This window comes from Callithrix jacchus, chromosome 7, assembly GCF_049354715.1.
Source record: "Callithrix jacchus isolate 240 chromosome 7, calJac240_pri, whole genome shotgun sequence".
NCBI classification, from domain to species: Eukaryota; Metazoa; Chordata; class Mammalia; order Primates; family Cebidae; genus Callithrix; species Callithrix jacchus.
Window position 1 is genome coordinate 105,334,670 of NC_133508.1, and position 18,486 is coordinate 105,353,155.

Below are 18,486 nucleotides of genomic sequence, written 5' to 3' on the forward strand. Positions count from 1 at the left end.
ATTGTGCCACTGCACTCCAGCCTGGGTGACAGAGCAAGACTCCATCTCAAAAAAAAAAAAAAAAAAAGAACAACTACAAACACTCATGAAAACTTAAAGAGAACATAAAATAATGGAAAGGCATCCATGTTCATAGATTGGCAGAATTAATATTGTGAAAATAACCACACCACCCAAAGCAATCTATACATTCAATGCAATTCCTATAAAAATAGCAATGACAATCTTCCCAGAAATTGAAAACAATCCTAAAATTCATATGGAACCACAAAGAGAACTGCTTGACCCCAGAAGGTGAAAGTTGCATTGAGTCAAGATTGTGCCACTGCACTCCAGCCTAGGTGACAGTGTCTCAAAAACAAAACAAAACCAAAAACCACACGTACAATAATTTGAATAAATTGTTTGGCATATTAACTTTGCTTTTGTATCTAATAAATTTATAGCATAGAAATCCATGTGCTGACAGGAGAGCTGTTATTTATGAGTATTGGCCATATGCACTGTGAGGGGCTGAGCATGCCCTGTATTTCCTTGTATGTTGTGAAGCTACTGTGGCATAATTAATTTCTCTACTGTGCTGGATGAGAACCCAGATCAATGGGACTCTATGTTTCCCATGTGATTTGATTGTACCTTGAAGGCCAACTGTTCCCCCTTGGGGAATGGCTGTGAATACGGCAGTAACATAGCAGGAGTGGAGATCCCTCCACTTGCCTCCTAATTCCATCACCTCCTACCTCTGCCAAGGTCTTGCTCCATCTGTTAGTCTCCCCCTCTCTTGGCGCCTGCTGCTCAGTGCACAAACATGCTCAAAGTCTCTTCCCATCTAAGACAAGAGAAAACCCTTCTGAAAATGTGACATGCGTCTTACTGGGGTGAAAAAGAGTGAAAAAAAGAAAAGAATGCTTCAGTTTGCAGTAAATTTCTCTCCTTGGTTATGATGTCAATTCATCACAGCTCATTAACAATTAGATGAAGGTTTATATCTTCCTAACCTTGTGAAATGAGACCCATCTCTGGCACAGATTTCATCTTAATGGACTACAGCAATGTATCCATATGTGTGGAGTCACATCCACAGGTGTGTAGCTGCTGTTTGCTTGTAACTGTCTGGAATGCCTAATGAGGATGAAGAAAGCCACATGCATGGGAGACAGCTTCGTAGGACTGGCAGCATCTTAATGACAATCGTTTGTGTATCTGTGCTCACTTCAATAAAATGACAACTGCTACACTCATTCTGAGGTTGTATTACAGATTCCAGGAGAGATCGGAGGTACCACCAGAGGTCTTCTAATATTAATAAGGACTACCTACTTCCATCCTCACCGCTACCTATGCAAATTAACATGCCACTGCCCAAGTGCAAAAGCCAGGAAGGTCCCACACCATGAGCTCAAGGTCATACATTTGCCCTCAAGGTCATACACAATGTGTGCTGGAGCCCAGATTCTAAACCATCTGTGTCTACCTCCAAAGCTTATGTTCCTTCCATAATACTCATGACTCTATCCTTTTCTGTGGAATTTTCCCGAGGCTCACAACAACCTCTCTCCTATTCACCTTCAAAGCTGAGTTGAGATGATAACTTTTTGGAATGAAGTCTCTAGTTCACAGCAGAATGAGAAAAACAAGAAAGTGTAGTATTTGTAAAGCCAAATTATTTTCATGCAAAGGACTGTTGTTTAAGAGTATGTCTACTCACATTTTTGTTGTTAATATGATTGTTATATTAAAAAATAAAATACTGTGGCTGGTGCAGTGGCTCACACCTGTAATCCCAGCACTTTGGGAGGCAGAGGCAGGAAGATCACCTGAGCCCAGGAGCTGGAGACCAACCTGGGCAACACAGTAAGATCTTAACAAGAAGAAAAAATCATAAGAAAATGATGAATTGTAGGTTTATTCTTTGCTGTTGTTGTTGTTGTTTTAAAGAAAGTAAGAACCCAAGATAGTTTGTGGTATATAGTAAGTGCTCAAAACACTCACGAAGGCCAGGTGCGGTGGCTCATGCATCTGTAATCCCAGCACTTTGGGAGGCCAAGGCAGGCAGATCATTTGAGGTCAGGAGCTTGAGACCAGCCTGACCAACATGGAGAAACCCCAACTCTACTAAAAATACAGAATTAGCCGGGTGTGGTGGTGCGCGCCTGTAATCCCAGCTACTTCGGAGGCTGAGGCAGCAGAATTGCTTGAACCCAGGAGGCGGAGGTTGCAGTGAGCCGAGAACGTGCCACTGTACTCCAGTCTGGGCTACAGAGTGAAACTCCATCTCAAAATAAATAAATAAATAAATAAATAAATTAAATAAAATAAATAAATAAAACACCCAGCAACGATTTGCCTGGTGCAGGCAAGTGCAGCTCCTCTGTGCTCTGCACGGCCAGGTCCCCACCAGCGTTTAGCGACACACCCTCAGCTGGAAAACAAGTGTGCCTTGGGATAGCTCAGCTTTAAGGATCACTTCTGGGAGATCCTTTGGTGAACAGGGTTAGGAACCCTGGGCCCAGTAATCTCTCAGTCCCTGTCAACCCCAGAGGTCATTTATTCCAGGCTTGGAGTGAGCCATTGCCTCGGGACCCCCAAAACACCTCCTGACACTTAGTGCCAGAGAGCAACTACAAGTGGGAGAAGAACTCAATAACATTATTAGTTTTGGGGTAAAATCTTAGTGTCATAGGCTGAATTGCATCTCCCCCAAACTCTTAAATTCATCTATTGAAGTCCTAACCCCTAGCACCTCAGAATGTGACTGTGTTTAGAGACAGGGCCTTCTTAAAGAAGAAATTAAGTTAACAATGAGGTCACTTAGGGGTGGGCCCTACTCCAACAGACTGGTGTCCCTTGAGAGAAAAGGAGATGAGAATATAGATATAAGCAGAGGGAAGACCATGTGAAGACACAGGGAGAAAGTATCCATCGACAAGCCAGAGAGAGAGGCCTCAGAAGAAACCAACGTTGGTGATACCTTGATCTCAGACTCTAACCTCCAGAACTGTGAGAAAGTAAGCTTCTGCTTACTTAGGACACCAGTCTGTGGTATTCGTATTGCAAATCTAGCAAACTTACAGCTTTAGGAAGATGAAGGTTCTTTCAGAGAAGGTAACTGAGATGCCTCTATCACGGTGGGGTGACAGGAATTGTAAGACTCGGAAAAAATGATTTTAATTGACTGGACCAGGAAAGGGCAGGTCAGTGGCAGAGCCACAGCCCTGGGAGAGGCAGGGGCAGAAGACACCTGACTACAAATGGCTGGGCAAGGGGTGCCAGGCTGGTGACGGTCTGCCACTTGGTTCCCACCTTCACTGGGGAATGGAGAAAGGCTTTCAAGACCTGCTTTAGGGTCTGGGTCCAGCCTGTGTGACAAGACCAATCCCATCAGTGCTCACAGACATCAAAAAGCCTGGCTGGCCATGGGCAGATCATCTAACGTACAACGGGATGGCTTCCATAAAAGGGGTGACTACTGTCAGGGCCTCAGGACTTAATCCGACCCTTTACTGAAGCAGCAAAAGCCAAAGCCATCTTTCCCGTGAAACAAGAAGCAGGAGACCTCAGAAGCCTCCAGAAGTAAAACTGACATCACACGGTAGCTAGTTGCCAAGACACGGAACCAGTGCTGTCGCTGTTACTCCCGGCAGAGTGGGTGCATTTGCCAGGAGATGCTCAGCGTGAACAGAAACAGGAGGGAATGGTGGCAGTGACCGCGTCCTGTGTTCCCTCTGCCACAGTCGTCTAGTGGGAATTCTGTGTCTCACTTCTTTTTTTAAAACATTCTGACAAGAGTTTTATAGACAAAAGAACACGAAAACCAAAGCTAGTACCAATAATTGTCTGATTTCAGAAGCAGCTCCAGCTTTTTATTCCCATCTGAGATGCGGTTGAGTGGGTCTGGATGGTTTTTCATGTGTGCAGGGCTTTGCTGCTGGAGCCCTGGGAGATGGTATTTTTGCTCAGAGAAGAGGGTTCACCTTAGCCTGCTGCAATTCATTTCTGCCTGGAAAGACTTCCAGAATGATTCACAAATTGGTTATGGCAACAGGTAAAAAGAACAACTGTCATGAAAAGGCAGAAGCAGCAGCAGGGCACAATATGTAAGCGTTCGTTGAAGAAACGGTAACTAAAATAACTTTGCTAAATTAAAAAACATATATGTGCACATGTGCTCATGTGTGTGTGTATACTCACATAGACACAAATATATGCATTAAATGATTACACATAAAATTCTATGTACATAGAAATAAAATGATTAATGTGAATGAGTTTGTACGTTCACTGCCGCTATGGTCCATCAACCAGTAGGAAGAAACCCAGGGAAGTCCATGAAAGCCTGTAGCTATAAAGAATGTTGAGCCACACTCCCGCAGCACCTCTCTGCTGGTGAAAACACTCCAGCTTGGAGTTGTCCTGCCATCTTTCGAGAGGTAAGTGAGGAAATCCTGTCCTCCAGATTAGGCTAAAGGCTCCTTGAGAGCAAGGACTATGTCTCTGTCACTTTTTTGAGCTTCACTTCACTCCATCTCATTCAAGATGGCACAATGCTAAGTACTAAGGAACTTTGGTACGAAGTATGAGCTAAGTATTGAGGTACTCAGTGGTTCATTAGTAAAGGGTCACTTTCTGATCCATACTATGAAAGAGAAACAGAAATGTGTGAGAAAATGCTCTTTGGAAAGTGGCCTTGTCTTGAACCTGTGGCCCACTTTGTTCTTCTCCATTCCATGACTAAAAGAGAGAAGACAAAGTCTGCTGAAATGCTTGATTTCCTTCCGACCCACTTCTACTTCCTTCTGGCTCACATACCAAATTACCTCCATCAAAGATTCTTTCCCCTTTCTTATCACCTTTGGCATCAGAAACTGCTTGTCTGTGCTCCATCCAGGATCCATCTAACAAGGGCCAGAAGCCCCACACACTTGGGATCCACTCTCTGTAGCAAGAGATCTGAATTCCTAGCTCTGGAGCTTCAAAGAGAAGGAGAGAAAGAAATAGAAAGGCCAAAGCCAACTTAAAGAATAAAACTTCCTATGAGAATGGAAAAGGAGCACGGGAATACTGGGTGACGAGAAGGAATGCCATCCAGAGACTCAGAGAATGTAAAAACACATGTATCCTTCCTTCTGAGATTTCATCTTTGAGGTTTCTGTGGAATATTCCAAACTAGGTCTTTCCAAGAAACTTCAAATCTCGTGAAACACTCTGCAATTCCTAGGATGCATTGTGTGATGTGGTAGCAGATGAAGAGATGAGAAATGAAATAAAATAGAGAAGAAAAATGAGCACAGTGCCCAAGGCAGAAGAGACCCCTTCCAAATGCACAAGGTCACAGCACCATGCAGGAAAGTGAAGGGCTCACAAGCTGCCAGAGGCTCACGGGGCTGCTGGGAAGTCACAGCTGATCAAGCTACCAAAGGGGAACTGCTAAATCTTATGACTTTTGTGTTTCGGATCAGCATATGGTCCCCAAGGAGTCTGCCCACTAAACTGCTTGAAGAATGTTTTCCAACAGGGGTTCTACTGGCATTTCAGGCAGGACATTTCTTTATGACTAGAGCCTTTTTTTGCCTATTGAACAACAACATTTAATAGCATCCCCTAGATTCTGGACACTGAATGCCGAAGGTACATCCCAGTTATAGTGACAAACCAAAACAACTGTGAACATTTAAAAATACCCCCTTAGCAAAGGATTCAGGGGATATGACCTCTTGTTGAGATTTGCAAGCTTTCCATGAAATTGCAAATCAAGCTGTCTTCAATGAAAAACTCTGATGAGGGAGAGTCAAGTGTTTTTCTCAATTGCAATGTTTCAAGCCTAGGAGAGTGGCTACTGTGCAGGGTAGGAAGTCCTGATGGGAGCCGCCTAACACCTGGCTCCAATCTCAAGAATCAGTCCAACAGGGTGGTATGCAGTCATATTGCCTCTGCAGGGTTGGCCATGGCTCTGGGCTCCCACTTGCTGAACAGTGTTAAAATTGGACACATTGTCACCAGTGTTTGGAAATCCCTTATGACACCTGTCACTCCCTGGGCTGCCACTTAGTAGCAAGAGGTGTTCTGCTGCCCCTTCCTTGCTAACAGGAAGAAAGACAACCACAATTTTCTTTTCTTTTCTTTCTTTCTTTTTTTTTTTTTGAGATAGGGTCTCCCTCTCTATTGTCCAGACTAGGGTACAGTGGTACAGTCATGGCTTACTGCAGCCTCAAACTCCTTGGGCCCAAGGGATCCTTCTGCCTCAGCCTCCTGAATAGCTGGGACTACAGATGCACACCACCATGCCTAGCTAATTTTGTTTCTTGTAGAGATGAGGTTTCACTATATTGCCCAGGCTGGTGGCCTCAAACTTCTGAATTCAAGCAATCCTCCAGCTCAGCCTCGGCCTCCCAAAGTGCTAGGACTACAGATGTGAGCCAGCTTAACCACAGAAATTCAAAATTCAAAAGGACTTTAAGAGATCACTTACATTTGGGAGCAGTGGTGCACAGAGGGTTAAGTGGTTTGCCAAAAGTCACACAGAAAAAAAACAACCAAAAGAATTTATGTAGGTAAAGTGCTATAGCACACTGTCATTACTTGATAATTATTTCCCACCGGTATTATCATTCCATCATCCAGGAAGTCCAGCTATTGCTTTAAATGGTATTTCCCTGGAATCAGAAACTCTACCTACTCACATGAAGGACAAGACCACATGGCTTCCTTCAACGTCCCACAGGATGACCATGGAATGAAATCAAGATTCTTGTCCACAAGCCTGGCAGCCCTTGTTGCTGGCATCGTGGGAGTCCACTGCTCGAGAGGCTACATGATCCCATTTTCCACTCATACAGTAAAAACACAGAGTGACAGAAATGGAAAGGAAGCAGAAGGCTGCCTTGCTCACAAGGCTTCTAGCAAAACAGTCAAACCAGAGTTGGGCAGGGGGTAGGTAAGTAAACACTCTGTATTCTCACCTCAGACCAGAGATGGGCTTGAAACTGATTGTGACCATGTGTCTACTCCAAAGAGGTCAAGGGGTGAGGGAAGCTCATGCCTAGCGTGCTCTCACATGGATGTGGCAAATACAGGATGAAGACAGACAGTGGCAGAGACCGCTCCACATCCCTTGACTCCTAGCACAGATGCCTTCCTCTCCTGCTCCTCTTTATCTCCATCTCTCTACTACCCCCATCCCTTCTCCCCACAAGATCACTGAAGGCTAATATAGAACTCTGATTTCTAAAGCGTTAATTCACTCTAAAAGGATCCTTCAGAACTAGTCTTTGTCCTGAAGGAGTCGATGATCCAGCAGGAACATAAAGGCACAGACGACTCATCTGCCACCTCTACGCAATGAATTCCACGTGGAAAGTAGACTCACGATTCCCCAGGCATGTTCCTTAGGACATAGTTTCAAAAGATGCACTGCCTGAAGAAAGGGTTCCAGGGCCAAATGATCGAATAATTTTGGAAAATGCTGTTATCCCTACCCCTTTTAAAGACTGACAGTACAAATTAACGTACTAAAGGCATTAAGATGTCTTCCAGTGAAAAGCCTTATTCATGCTGATCAACCCTACCATTCTCAAATGTGTTTGACTACCTAAATTTATCAACATTTCATGGAAACAATATTCCATTGAATGTGATTTGCTGGATTCTAATTGGGGTGACTAGGAATAGGTGTTAAAGATGATGCTGGATGCTGCCTTTTGACTGGGCCCAAAACATGAGTAGAGTTTCACTAGACCCAGATGGAGGCAGAATGTGCAATCTACTCATGCAACACACACTCAGTACTTCCCAAAAGTGAGGCTAACCTTTGCTTCTGGGGGGCTGCTACCCTGCTTTCCACTGCAAGGCAGAGTGAAATGCACTAGAGCACTAACTTGAGAAAGGGCATCCTGTGTTTGGGGAATAGCATGTACATGGCTAGAGTAAAGCAGGTGTAAAAAGAGAAGGAATAAAGAATAAGGCTGTAGCCAAATAGAAAAAGGATCTATTAGATCAGTTCTTTATCAGGCCACCTGCTACCTGTTGACAGCTAACTGGCCTAGACAGTATTGATCATTCTTCTCTGCTGTGGCTAGTGAAGAAACCCCGGGCAAGATCTTCCCTTCTCTAGGCCTCAGTTTCTTCATCTATAAAATGACCAGATTCTCTAAGGCAATTTGCAGCAGGCAAGTCTCAGTGCTCTGTGATTATAAGATGTAAAAAGGCAGCACAAACCAGCACGAAAGGATGGGAAGATTCTGGGGACAAGAGAACAGGTATTGGTTTATACATACATCACTCAATTGTGCTAAAACATGTAAGGGAAGCAAATTTGATTCTTGTACTAAAATCAAGACACATTTTAGACTAGAATGCGATATTCTCAATGTATTTTAGAGACTTAAAAATAGAATTTAAGGAAAGATCTGGCTTGCGTTTTTGGTCTTACAGCCCTGAGTCCCTTGGGTGCTCATTCACTGTCTCCCAGTGTGAAGAGTGTACTTGGAAAGTTGAACTGGGATCTCAGAGCTTTAGCCATTTAAATCTTGTAAAGACAGAAGCCTATTTATCCTGACTTAAGCTGTGCTAAAGAGACAGAAACTCACCGTTGGACTGGTCTTCCCCATAGTTTTTATGGGATGGTGCATACAAGAACATCAGAGCAAAGACGTACAGGTTCCACATTCCATAGATGCCGGTGAAAAAGGCACTGTTCACTTGGACTGTGACACCGCCCCATTTCCAGTGGCCTTCCGTTACCTGTGGAGAAAGGATGGTAATATTCAATTGAAACAGAGAAGAAACAGATGAAACAACACCAATAAAGGAACCAACCAACAGGAAAACCAAGTCTCTTCTACATATGAGAAAAGTGAAGGACCATGTAAGACTCCATCTTTTAATCTGAATCATTTCAGTATAAATTAAGATCAACTGAAGGTTCTCTGTGCCAGGCACAATCAGTGGTTCTTACCTTGCTTATGTATTAGTGTCACCTGGGGAGTGTCTCTTCCTAGAAAGAGCAATTTATTGCTATTCCTAAGTTAAACAAACTGTGTTTGAGCCCAACACTTAATCACAATTATAATTTCTCCTCTGCTGTCTGTCTTCCCAGCTAGATGTAAATTCCCTGCAGGCAGAGACCAGTTCTCCTCCCTGTGCTGCCATGTCTTTGGGGCCCGATGCACCATAAATTAATTCAAATCCAGTGTCTACCACTCATTCAGCTTAATGTAAGACAAGTAAGTTGAAGAATCCAAACTTCAGAAGTTCAGTGTCCTTAAGGGTAAAATAACAGCTTGAAGGTTACTGAAGAGAATTAAGTAAAAATATTTCTAGAAACTGCCTGGCATACAGTAAACACTCAGTAAATCTTAGTTATTTCTATAATGTCCCTCGAAGTAAGCCATTCATGAAGATAATTATGAAGCTTTCATATGCTTTGAAATTCTGTGAGATGTTTTGAAGCTGCTTTTGTCTGTGTTAATGACTTGGTAATTGTCTTAAGGGCTGCCTAAAGATATATGGATTACACTAAGAACTGCCAACAGAGCTGCTGAGCTGAATGACTAATTTGTGACAGCTCTGAGAAAAATGTAACGATTTTGACCACGTCTGCTTGCTGCAGGACACTTAAAATGGAAACCGAAGAAAGCACTGGATAAATGTTCCTTTGACAGCTGAATGAGGCTGTTTTGTATAAACCATCTCTAGGAACCACTTTTAAATTGTAAGATGGTAGGCTAGATTGAAATGTTAAACCCTTTAACTAGCAGGTGAATTTCACTGCCTGTTTAGGATACAGTAGGTTTGTGTTCATTCAGTATCTTCTGTATATTCCATAACCTGCTGGGGCCCTAGACCAAATTAAGGTCTAAGTATAGATATTTTCTTTTGAAAGACCCGGTGTGTCAGTTAATCACATTAACCAATTATAGACTTACCAGTTTTAGTTTGGTGTTGGTGATACATAATTTTTCATTTTTTGTGGCTCATAAACAAACCACCATTATGAACTCTTATTTATTTTGGAAAATAATTTATACAAAATGCCCAGAAGTGTTTTTTGGCAAAGAAGGATTTCATGACCATTACTAATTTTAGGACAATGTGCCAGCATTCAAGCTACTTAGGACTTCTAGATATGTCTCCAAATGTCACTCTTCTTACTTTTAAGTGCAGAATATACTAACTTTACAAAAACTGTATCACTTAGAGCATCTTATGATGATTTTTATTGCGTGTAATGGAAAAGAGAAGAAGGCATTAAGATAGTTTCCAGAAATACATGTACCTGCTGTCATAACACAGATTTCTGTATGTGATTAAGGAGGGGAGGCTAGGCTGTCACCCATCCTAGCTGCAAGATAGAGTATGGCAATATGGCATCTTTTCTACTCTCTTAAGGCAGTGGACACTTCAGCTCAGGGAAGGGCTAGTAAGAGACCCTACTGCCTGGGACAGAAGTTGGAAATAGTATTGACTATTTTAGTGACATTGATTCTTGGTAGGGTTGACATGACTGACCCGTCTAAGAAAACACCAACCTGCATGCCTGGTACACAGTGGTGCTCAACAGATGTATGTTGAATGAACAGAGGTAAAAGTATAGGCATATATAGGGACTCTGGGGCAAATATATGGAGGTACAAAGTGGAGATGGAAACAGCCACTCTTAATAAGTACTTGACTGAAAGGTAAAGAGAAAGTATTACGGTCCACAGTAAGTCGTAATTGACTTTGAAAGTGAGAGGAGATGCCAACGTGTGACAAGTGTTACATATTCATTTAAAATATTACTTTCTGTTATATTTATTATCATTTAAAATAACCGGTTAACACAAAATATTCACAAAGCTAAGATTCTTTTGTATTCACAACAAGGATAAACATTTATTTAATGCTAACGATGTGCCAGACACAATACTAAACACTATACGTGAAACACATTATTTAGTCTTAATAACAACGCTGTGAGGTAGGTAGGTAATATTTCCATTCAGCACATGGGTAAATTGTGGCACAGAGAGATGCAATATCTTGCCCAAGATTGCTCAGTCAGAAAGTCATGGCTCTTACTCCAAAAGAAGGTACAACCATCATCCAACACAGAGTAGGAATGTTATCTTAAACAGGGGTTGGTCTCTGAAGGTAGCACATGAGGCAGTGATTGGGTAAGGTCAAATTCTCTTTGAAAATCCACTTCATTGCTCATAATATACATTACTAATAGAGCATACATATACAGGTTTGTATGTGTATTCAAATCTGTAGACCCTGAATATCCTGGACATAGTAATGTATGCCATAAATAAACTAGATATATAAACAAAATAAAAATTTACAGTAGAACCACTGCAATGAGATCCCCATAGTATGAGAGGCACATAAGAACTAAGCCTGACAGGAAATATCAGACTTATGCTCTAATCTCATACTTGTTCTGGGACACATGCACATTGTTTAGAGTGGAGTTGCAGAATTACACATACTACTGAGTGTGCAGTCTGCAAATGTGGTGTTGCCTGCTGTGGGCAAAGAGTTGAAATGCAGAAATAAACAGTATAGATAGTGTAACTCTACTGTTTGGTGACTGGATTGTTTTTCCCTCTCCTCTCCCAATTATTCATGCCTGAGACATCCTCAGCTCTGAGCACATTCCCACCAATATGTACCACAATGAACAGCCTCAACAGAGCAAGCCTTGTATATCCAAAATCTTTCTAATGCCAAGGCAGAGGTAATAGTCTCTGCCTTTTAACTTTGAGAGAAAAATCTGGTAGCCCTGGCCCTTCCCTGCCAAAACCAACCCCCCACACACAAAAAATCCCCAAATCTCACTCTTCACATAAGTCTTATTTCTAAAAGTCCCTGTTTTCCTGATTTTACATTTGAACAATTTACTTTTGTGTGAAACCACCCAATTATACCCCTGGAGCCAAGTGAAGGTCAAATCCCTTTACACCCAGTAGTCTTGACAACCAACATTCCACTTAACAACAAGATTTCCAAATCCCAGACACAGGCTCTCTTACCGGAAACATTTCCTCTGTAAGTAACAGAATGAAGTGATCACACACACACAAAAGAGCTGGGGACAGGCTCTCTGGGAGTTTGCTGCATGTGGCTTGACCTGAATGTCAGGCACCTGGGGGTCCCCTTAATGAAGGTCGGTGACCTTCTCCCCTGCACTGCACTTCTGTTCCCTACTGCCGCCACCTCTAAATGGAACGCCTCTTTCTTTTCCAGAAGGAAGGGGCTGAAATACCAGACTGCGATGTACCATCTCTTGGTTGCTATGACTGAGGCCATTAAAATGGCAGGCATTAAAAGACTGCACCTCAGTACCCAGCTACAAAGCCTCAAGGTCACTGCATTCCACAGCTTCCCGTCGCCTTTCATTCCTGGCCTCAGAGCTTCAATATCCTGGCGAGATCCCCTCGCATTATATTTCATGAGGCTTAAATGCAAGCTCTCCCACAGCAAGCCCGGGAGTATAATGGGGGTTTTAATACATTCCTTTTACCTAAGGCTGGGATCCATTTCAAAAAGTTACCCAATAGGTTTCCTTTCAGGTGAGCTCATTGCTCTGACATTCCAAAATGACATTAAAAAAATAAATCCTCTGATGACTATATTAATACAGTACCTGGGACACTGAGAGTTATGCCGGAAAACGTCTTAGATGTCTATAAATAAATCTTAAAAAAAAAAACCCAGCAGGAGGAATGTGAGGAGCTAATGGAATTCAAAAGGCCTCATTGCTACCCCCTCGGAGTTGAAATCCACTCTGGGCAGACTGTCACAGCAGATATAAAAAGCCAGCCACAGGCTGAAGCTGTATTAGAAAATACTGGGGCAATGGAATATTAATCTTTTTCTCTAAAGAAAAGCCACAAACTATGCTCCTTGGAAGATGGCTTCCTTTGCTTTAAGAAGTACACTAATTAAACATGTACAAGGTTAAATCTTGGCAACATGCAGCTGCTTCAGGACCAGTCCTTCTTGACTTCAGGTGGAAAGAACTCAGAAGACACAAGACATACATGTGACAGTGTGGGGAGAATGATGTCAGCTTCCCAAACCAGCAGAAGGACCTGTGTGAGGCCTTAGGACCAAAAGTGCCCTTTCTTTCTGCCTTCCTGAAAACATATCACGAAACTGCCTTTTATGCCTCAACCCATCTTCCTTGAGATTCTGTTTCTCCGTGCTCCGTGCCATCTCAGCCTTGCAGACCTGGCTGTGTCAAGTATCACCGTGTACTACTTTGGGACTGGAGGAACTGAAAAGCATGTTGGTCATAGTAGGGAACTGCCACAGAAGAAGTCAGGCCTCGCACTCCTGTTTGAATATGAATGTGTGAGCCTTTGCTGGTAGAATAAAAATCTCTTTCAGAGTTTGAAATAGTTTTACTGCAAGTGGAGTGGAAAGTGAAGTTTCCAAGGTTTTATAAACAAACAACCTGATACAAACACAGCAGTATTATAGGTCAAAGCAGATGTAATGAACCGGACTTATGAAGACATACATGTGTATCAGTTTTATTTTTTCCATATTCATTTCAACCTCAGCAGAGCTAGCAACACTAACACTCCCCAGTGACACAGCCAATAGCAAGGCACTAGAGGCTCCAAATTTGGAGTCCCCTTGGGTGTCCTTGGATGGAAGTCAAGGGGTCCATAAATTAGAATAGAAAAAAAATTATATCTTTATTTTCGCTAGTCTCTAACTAAAAGATAGTGTTTACTTCAATTATGAATGTAGAAAAATCCCTGTAGTATTAGTACTATCTGTGATATTTTCAATAGACATTAGGATATTTTCACATCAATTACAGTTGTAAATATAAATCTGTAATACACCTGTAACATGTTTCCCTGTAAATATGTATTACATATAATATATGATGATTCCCTTTGAAATTCAAAGTATTTTATTTTACTCTTTTGAAAACACTCTAAGAGGAGACTCGCAGCCTTCATCAGGTTGCTAAAGGAGTCCATATACAAAAACGCTTTCCCTGTACTAGGGAAACTTGCTAGCAGAATGGAGCAAGTCATGTTCTAAGGTACTATCTGCACTACTGAAATCCTCCATTTTGGCTAAATGACAAAGCATTGGCAAAAGGGTCAGAAGGAACGGGTTCTGATCTCTAACTTACTGCATGTCCTTTGGCAAGAAAGACATTCAGTCTTCTTGCTATTCAGAACACAGATATTCATGCTTACAAATGTGCCAGGTGCTCTGCTAATTACATTTGGGTGCACGATGATGGCTCAGTCAACAACAGATCACATTTATGATGGTGGGCCTGTAAGATCATAATACCATATTTTTACTGTATTTTTCTATGTTTAGATGTTTGGAATATACAAATACTCACCATTGTGTTACAATCGCCTACAGTAGTCCATACAGGAATATGCTACACAGGTTTGTAGCCCAGGAGCAATAGGCTACACCGTATAGCCTAGGCAGGCAGTAGGCTATACCATCCAGGTTTGTGTAAGTACACTCTATGATGAGGAACTCACGTAACGATGCATTTCTCCGAATGCATCCCTCTTTGTAAATATTACTTCCTGTGATCATCTCAGCAGCTTTCTATGGGCCTATTGTTATATTTATTTTGCAGATAATAAAATTAAACCTTAGAACTGTTAAGTAATCCATCCACAGTCCTATCCAGCTAGAAAACAGCATAAATGAAAACTTTCTCTAAAGCTATTAAATATCATATTCTAGCAAGCTAGGATAACAATTCCTGCCCTACTTACCTTGTAGGATTTTTGTGATGCTCAAATGAATAATAGATACATCAGATTTAAACAGTATTTTCCACCCTTCAAAACAAGTTATGAATATTTTTAAATAATTATCATTATTGATATTTTCAACTATAGCAAAATTTTGAGTTTTGGAAAGAACCAGTGAAAAGACAAGACGCTATCAAAGGGACTTTTGAATTATGTTTCATATTTGTGGCAATATAATTATTACAAAGAGTAGCTGACGGACTGTATAAGGATCTATGTTAATGCGAGATAAAAACAGAATCAAACTTATGCTTGTCAGTGTTGTGCTACAAGGCTTGCTAGATTTATTCTCATAAGTAAGTAAAATATGTGTCCTTCAATCTGGCTGCAGGCTTTTACTTTATTTAGCAACTTTTATCTCCTACAAGGTTTTGTGGAAAGAGAAACTTTAGTTATTTGGCCAGGTGATATCAAGACCCAGAAAAATATGGCTTGACCAGCTGTCCAGAATTATGTCCTCTCTGCTCCTTTCCTCAGTAGCTCTATAGAATTTCTGTGCAGGGTAGAGGAACCTCTCCAGAGACATTCTCACCTTAACATCTCAGGGTCTACTTACCTGACTAACGATGAAGAATATGACAGTCATGGCAGCACAGGCCAAGGTGATAAGCATGAGGAACTTGAATCTAAAAATTAGCCCCTATTAGAAAAGAGAGAGTAGTTTAATACTCTATCAGCTACCAACCCTTTTCTCACTATGTAAATCTATAAAAAGCTTAATTCTAAAGAAATCTGTAAAACCAAATCCCTAAGAATGACAGTAACATGATTTCCCATAGTAATATTTCTCCTGCAGAGGTAAGTGTGGCTGAAAATTTCTTGGGTTGAATATTTCCTATGTTGGTATCACTCACACAGCGGCGATACGAGAGCCTGGGAAATTATATTCACAACACGTCGTGAGGCTGCTAATTTCCCTGCTAAGCTGGTTATGCTTCTCTGCAAGGGTTCAAAGTTACCAAATCCAAGTTTTCTGTGGTTGTAATAAAATTCTGCTCCAGTGAACAAAAAGAAATGTGCATATTAATCAACATGAAGTGGATTTGGTTGAATTTTCTCATGTCACTCCAGCTCTGGAGACAGGCAAGCCTTAGAAAGTGCCCGTGGTTTCCTGAGAGCAGGATTTAAGAGAACCTGTGTTTCAAGGAGGGAGGCCTATTATTCAAGGCTCTTATGTGCAGATCTACTGCATATAAAAACTCTAAGGTTCTGTAGTTTCTGCTTCTCTTTTCATACTGGAATTAGGCTTCTTTCTCCAAGGACAGCCACTTAGGCATGAACCCAAGGAATCCCTGAAAAATCAAGGATGTGTTGCCTGCACTGGGGATTTGAGGATGTTAAGTCTTTCTCTTATATGAGGAACATAATCTATAAACAGAGATTACTGAACTCTGTCTGAGCACCTGCTGGATATTTCAGGGGAATGTGGGCTGTTAAGTGTCTGGAAATCAGATCACCTGGGTTAGCCCCTGTTTAATTACAGGACAGGGTTGATCCTGGGACAGAACTTTGACTAAAGCCTCATCCCAACCAAATTCCAATTCTGCCATAGTGCAATCTGTATGCACCTACATTCCACCACCAAGTTGAAGAACCGGCTGAACAAGTTTACTCCTTACTGGGAATGGAAACACATTCATACCACAGAAAACGCCAAGATTTAGACAGGCCAGCTAGATGCTTCTCAGAGCCAGATTTGGCCTCTAATTTTGCCCAGAGAGCATACATGAGAACCTCTCAATGTGTATTTCAAAGTACAGGCTTTCTATCTCTGGGGTGTGTGTGTTTACACATCAAGCAGAAAGATCAAGCAAACATCAGTTCTAGAGCGAGCCAAGAAATTTGCCCACCTCATAGTGTAGCCGCCGGACTTTGCTCATAGCTGGCAGGCTGGACTGCTTCCCACTGATGTTCCGAAACACCTGAAATACCATGAAGCATAGAAACAGGAAGTAGAGGCAGAGGCAGATTCCAGCCACGATAATGAAGGCCATCTGGCAGTGTCCAGTAAAGGAAACAACAGGCTAGCCAAGGGCAAGATGAGCAGGTCCAGGCACTTCTCCCCAGATCTGCTGGCAACACTTGTTTTGTCTCCAAACAGGTAGAAACTTTTCAAGGGGATAAAATATTAAAACCTGGCATTCTAATGCAGTGATGGGTTTCTTGACACAATACCAAAGAGGGAGGTGTTCAATACTGCTTTCTAAACCAAGTAAGAAAAGGCATGGTGTCTTGCTTGTTAGATATGAAGAGTCCAGGGCCTACCCTAGACCTAATGAATCAGAATCTGCCTTTTAACCAGGTCCCCAGGAGATTCGTATGTACAATAAATTTGAACAGTACTAATAAAGCATATATTGATCACTTAATAGGGATCAGATGAAAAACCACATTAAAATCACCAGAAGAGTTCAAATATAGAACTCCAGGCCCCATCCCAGATATATGGAATTGGTTTTTCCCAGATATATGGAATCATACTTGAGGGCTAGGACATCAAGAATGACTATGCTTGGAAACCACTGGGCTGGTCTTTGGAGTTTTGTAAGAATTAGGTTGAGATGCTCTGGCATAACTGAAGAGGGGATATGTGGGGGCTCTGTGCAGCGGCTCAGTGCAGGGGCCGTGGGCATGGGCTTAAAGGTCTTGAAGTAAAACGAGGGATGAAGGACTACTTGCAATCTTGTCATCCAACAGAATGGGGATTGAAGGACATACATGGCACAAGTGGGAGTTTGGGTTGCTCCCAGTATTCTTGAGACCTGCTAGGGAGATTGAGACCTGTCATTGGAGCCGATCTGAGAACCATCAAGGCTTGGGGTAGCATAAAGCTTCTTTGGAAGGTCAGTGACCTGATTCCAACTCCTTTCTGCTATGACTCTATCCAAATTGCCTACTTTATTTATTTATTTATTTATTTGGAGACAGAATTTTGCTTTCATTGCCCAGGTTGGAGTACAAGGGTGTGATCTTGGCTCACCACAACCTCCCAGGTTCAAGCGATTCTTCTGCCTCAGCCTCCTGAGTAGCTGGGATTACAGTCATGAGCTACCATGCCTAATTTTATATTTTTTAGTAGAGATGGGGTTTCTCCGTACTGGTCAGGCTAGTCTCGAACCCCTGACTTCAGGTGATCCACCCGCCTCAGCCTTGCAAAGTGCTGGGATTACAGGCATGAGCCACCGTGCCCGGCCCAAATTGCCTGTTTTAAAAAGCACTTAGGAAGTATGAACTTGGTATGCATATTTCATTAATAATATAATACTTAATTCAGTTTCTCCTTCCTTCCTATAATGAACAGTATCCTGAAATGAAGGGAATATAGTTATTTTCTGCAGGACTTAACATATTACTCACTCCATCATATCTATAAAATAAAAATCTTGAACTAGATTTACCATTATAAATGTTCTCCTCATTGTGCAGCTAACATTTGGGCGGGGGCATAATGGAGGAAGGGTAGAGCTTCTCTCTCTGAGGTAATGATACTATTGATTTCATTTGCTCACAATGTTCTTGTGACATTAAGAAACCAATATAAACATCATGGGAAGACAAAGCATATTCACTAGCACATGGCAAGATATGAGCTATCAAGGAAGAATACAACCCAAGCCTTTCCACTCCAGAGGAAAGTCTTTTTCTCCAAAGAGCATTTAACATACTATTCAGGAAGATAAAATATTTAAAT

At 41.9% G+C, this 18,486-nt stretch overlaps 2 protein-coding genes across 4 annotated transcripts in view; one reads left to right on the top strand and one right to left on the bottom strand.

The window, feature by feature from the left end:
* LOC103794490 (uncharacterized) overlaps nt 1-15,329 on the top strand; it is a 34,356-nt gene extending 19,027 nt beyond the window's left edge. The window contains exon 3 of one of the 2 annotated variants that reach the window (XR_008472983.2): nt 12,229-15,329. The gene's annotated coding sequence lies outside the window, so the exon portion shown is untranslated. The remainder of the gene's footprint in view (nt 1-12,228) is intronic. The other variant, XR_004726974.3, reaches the window with a different exon arrangement.
* The window catches only part of WLS (Wnt ligand secretion mediator), a 128,529-nt gene that overhangs the window by 30,578 nt on the left and 79,465 nt on the right, over nt 1-18,486 (bottom strand). For both annotated transcript variants that reach the window (XM_035251835.2, XM_002750945.7), the window contains exons 9-11: nt 16,646-16,789; nt 15,352-15,435; nt 8,586-8,739 (exon numbers count right to left, since the gene is read on the bottom strand). In XM_035251835.2, coding sequence (XP_035107726.1) covers nt 8,586-8,739; nt 15,352-15,435; nt 16,646-16,789 — 382 coding nt within the window. The remainder of the gene's footprint in view (nt 1-8,585; nt 8,740-15,351; nt 15,436-16,645; nt 16,790-18,486) is intronic.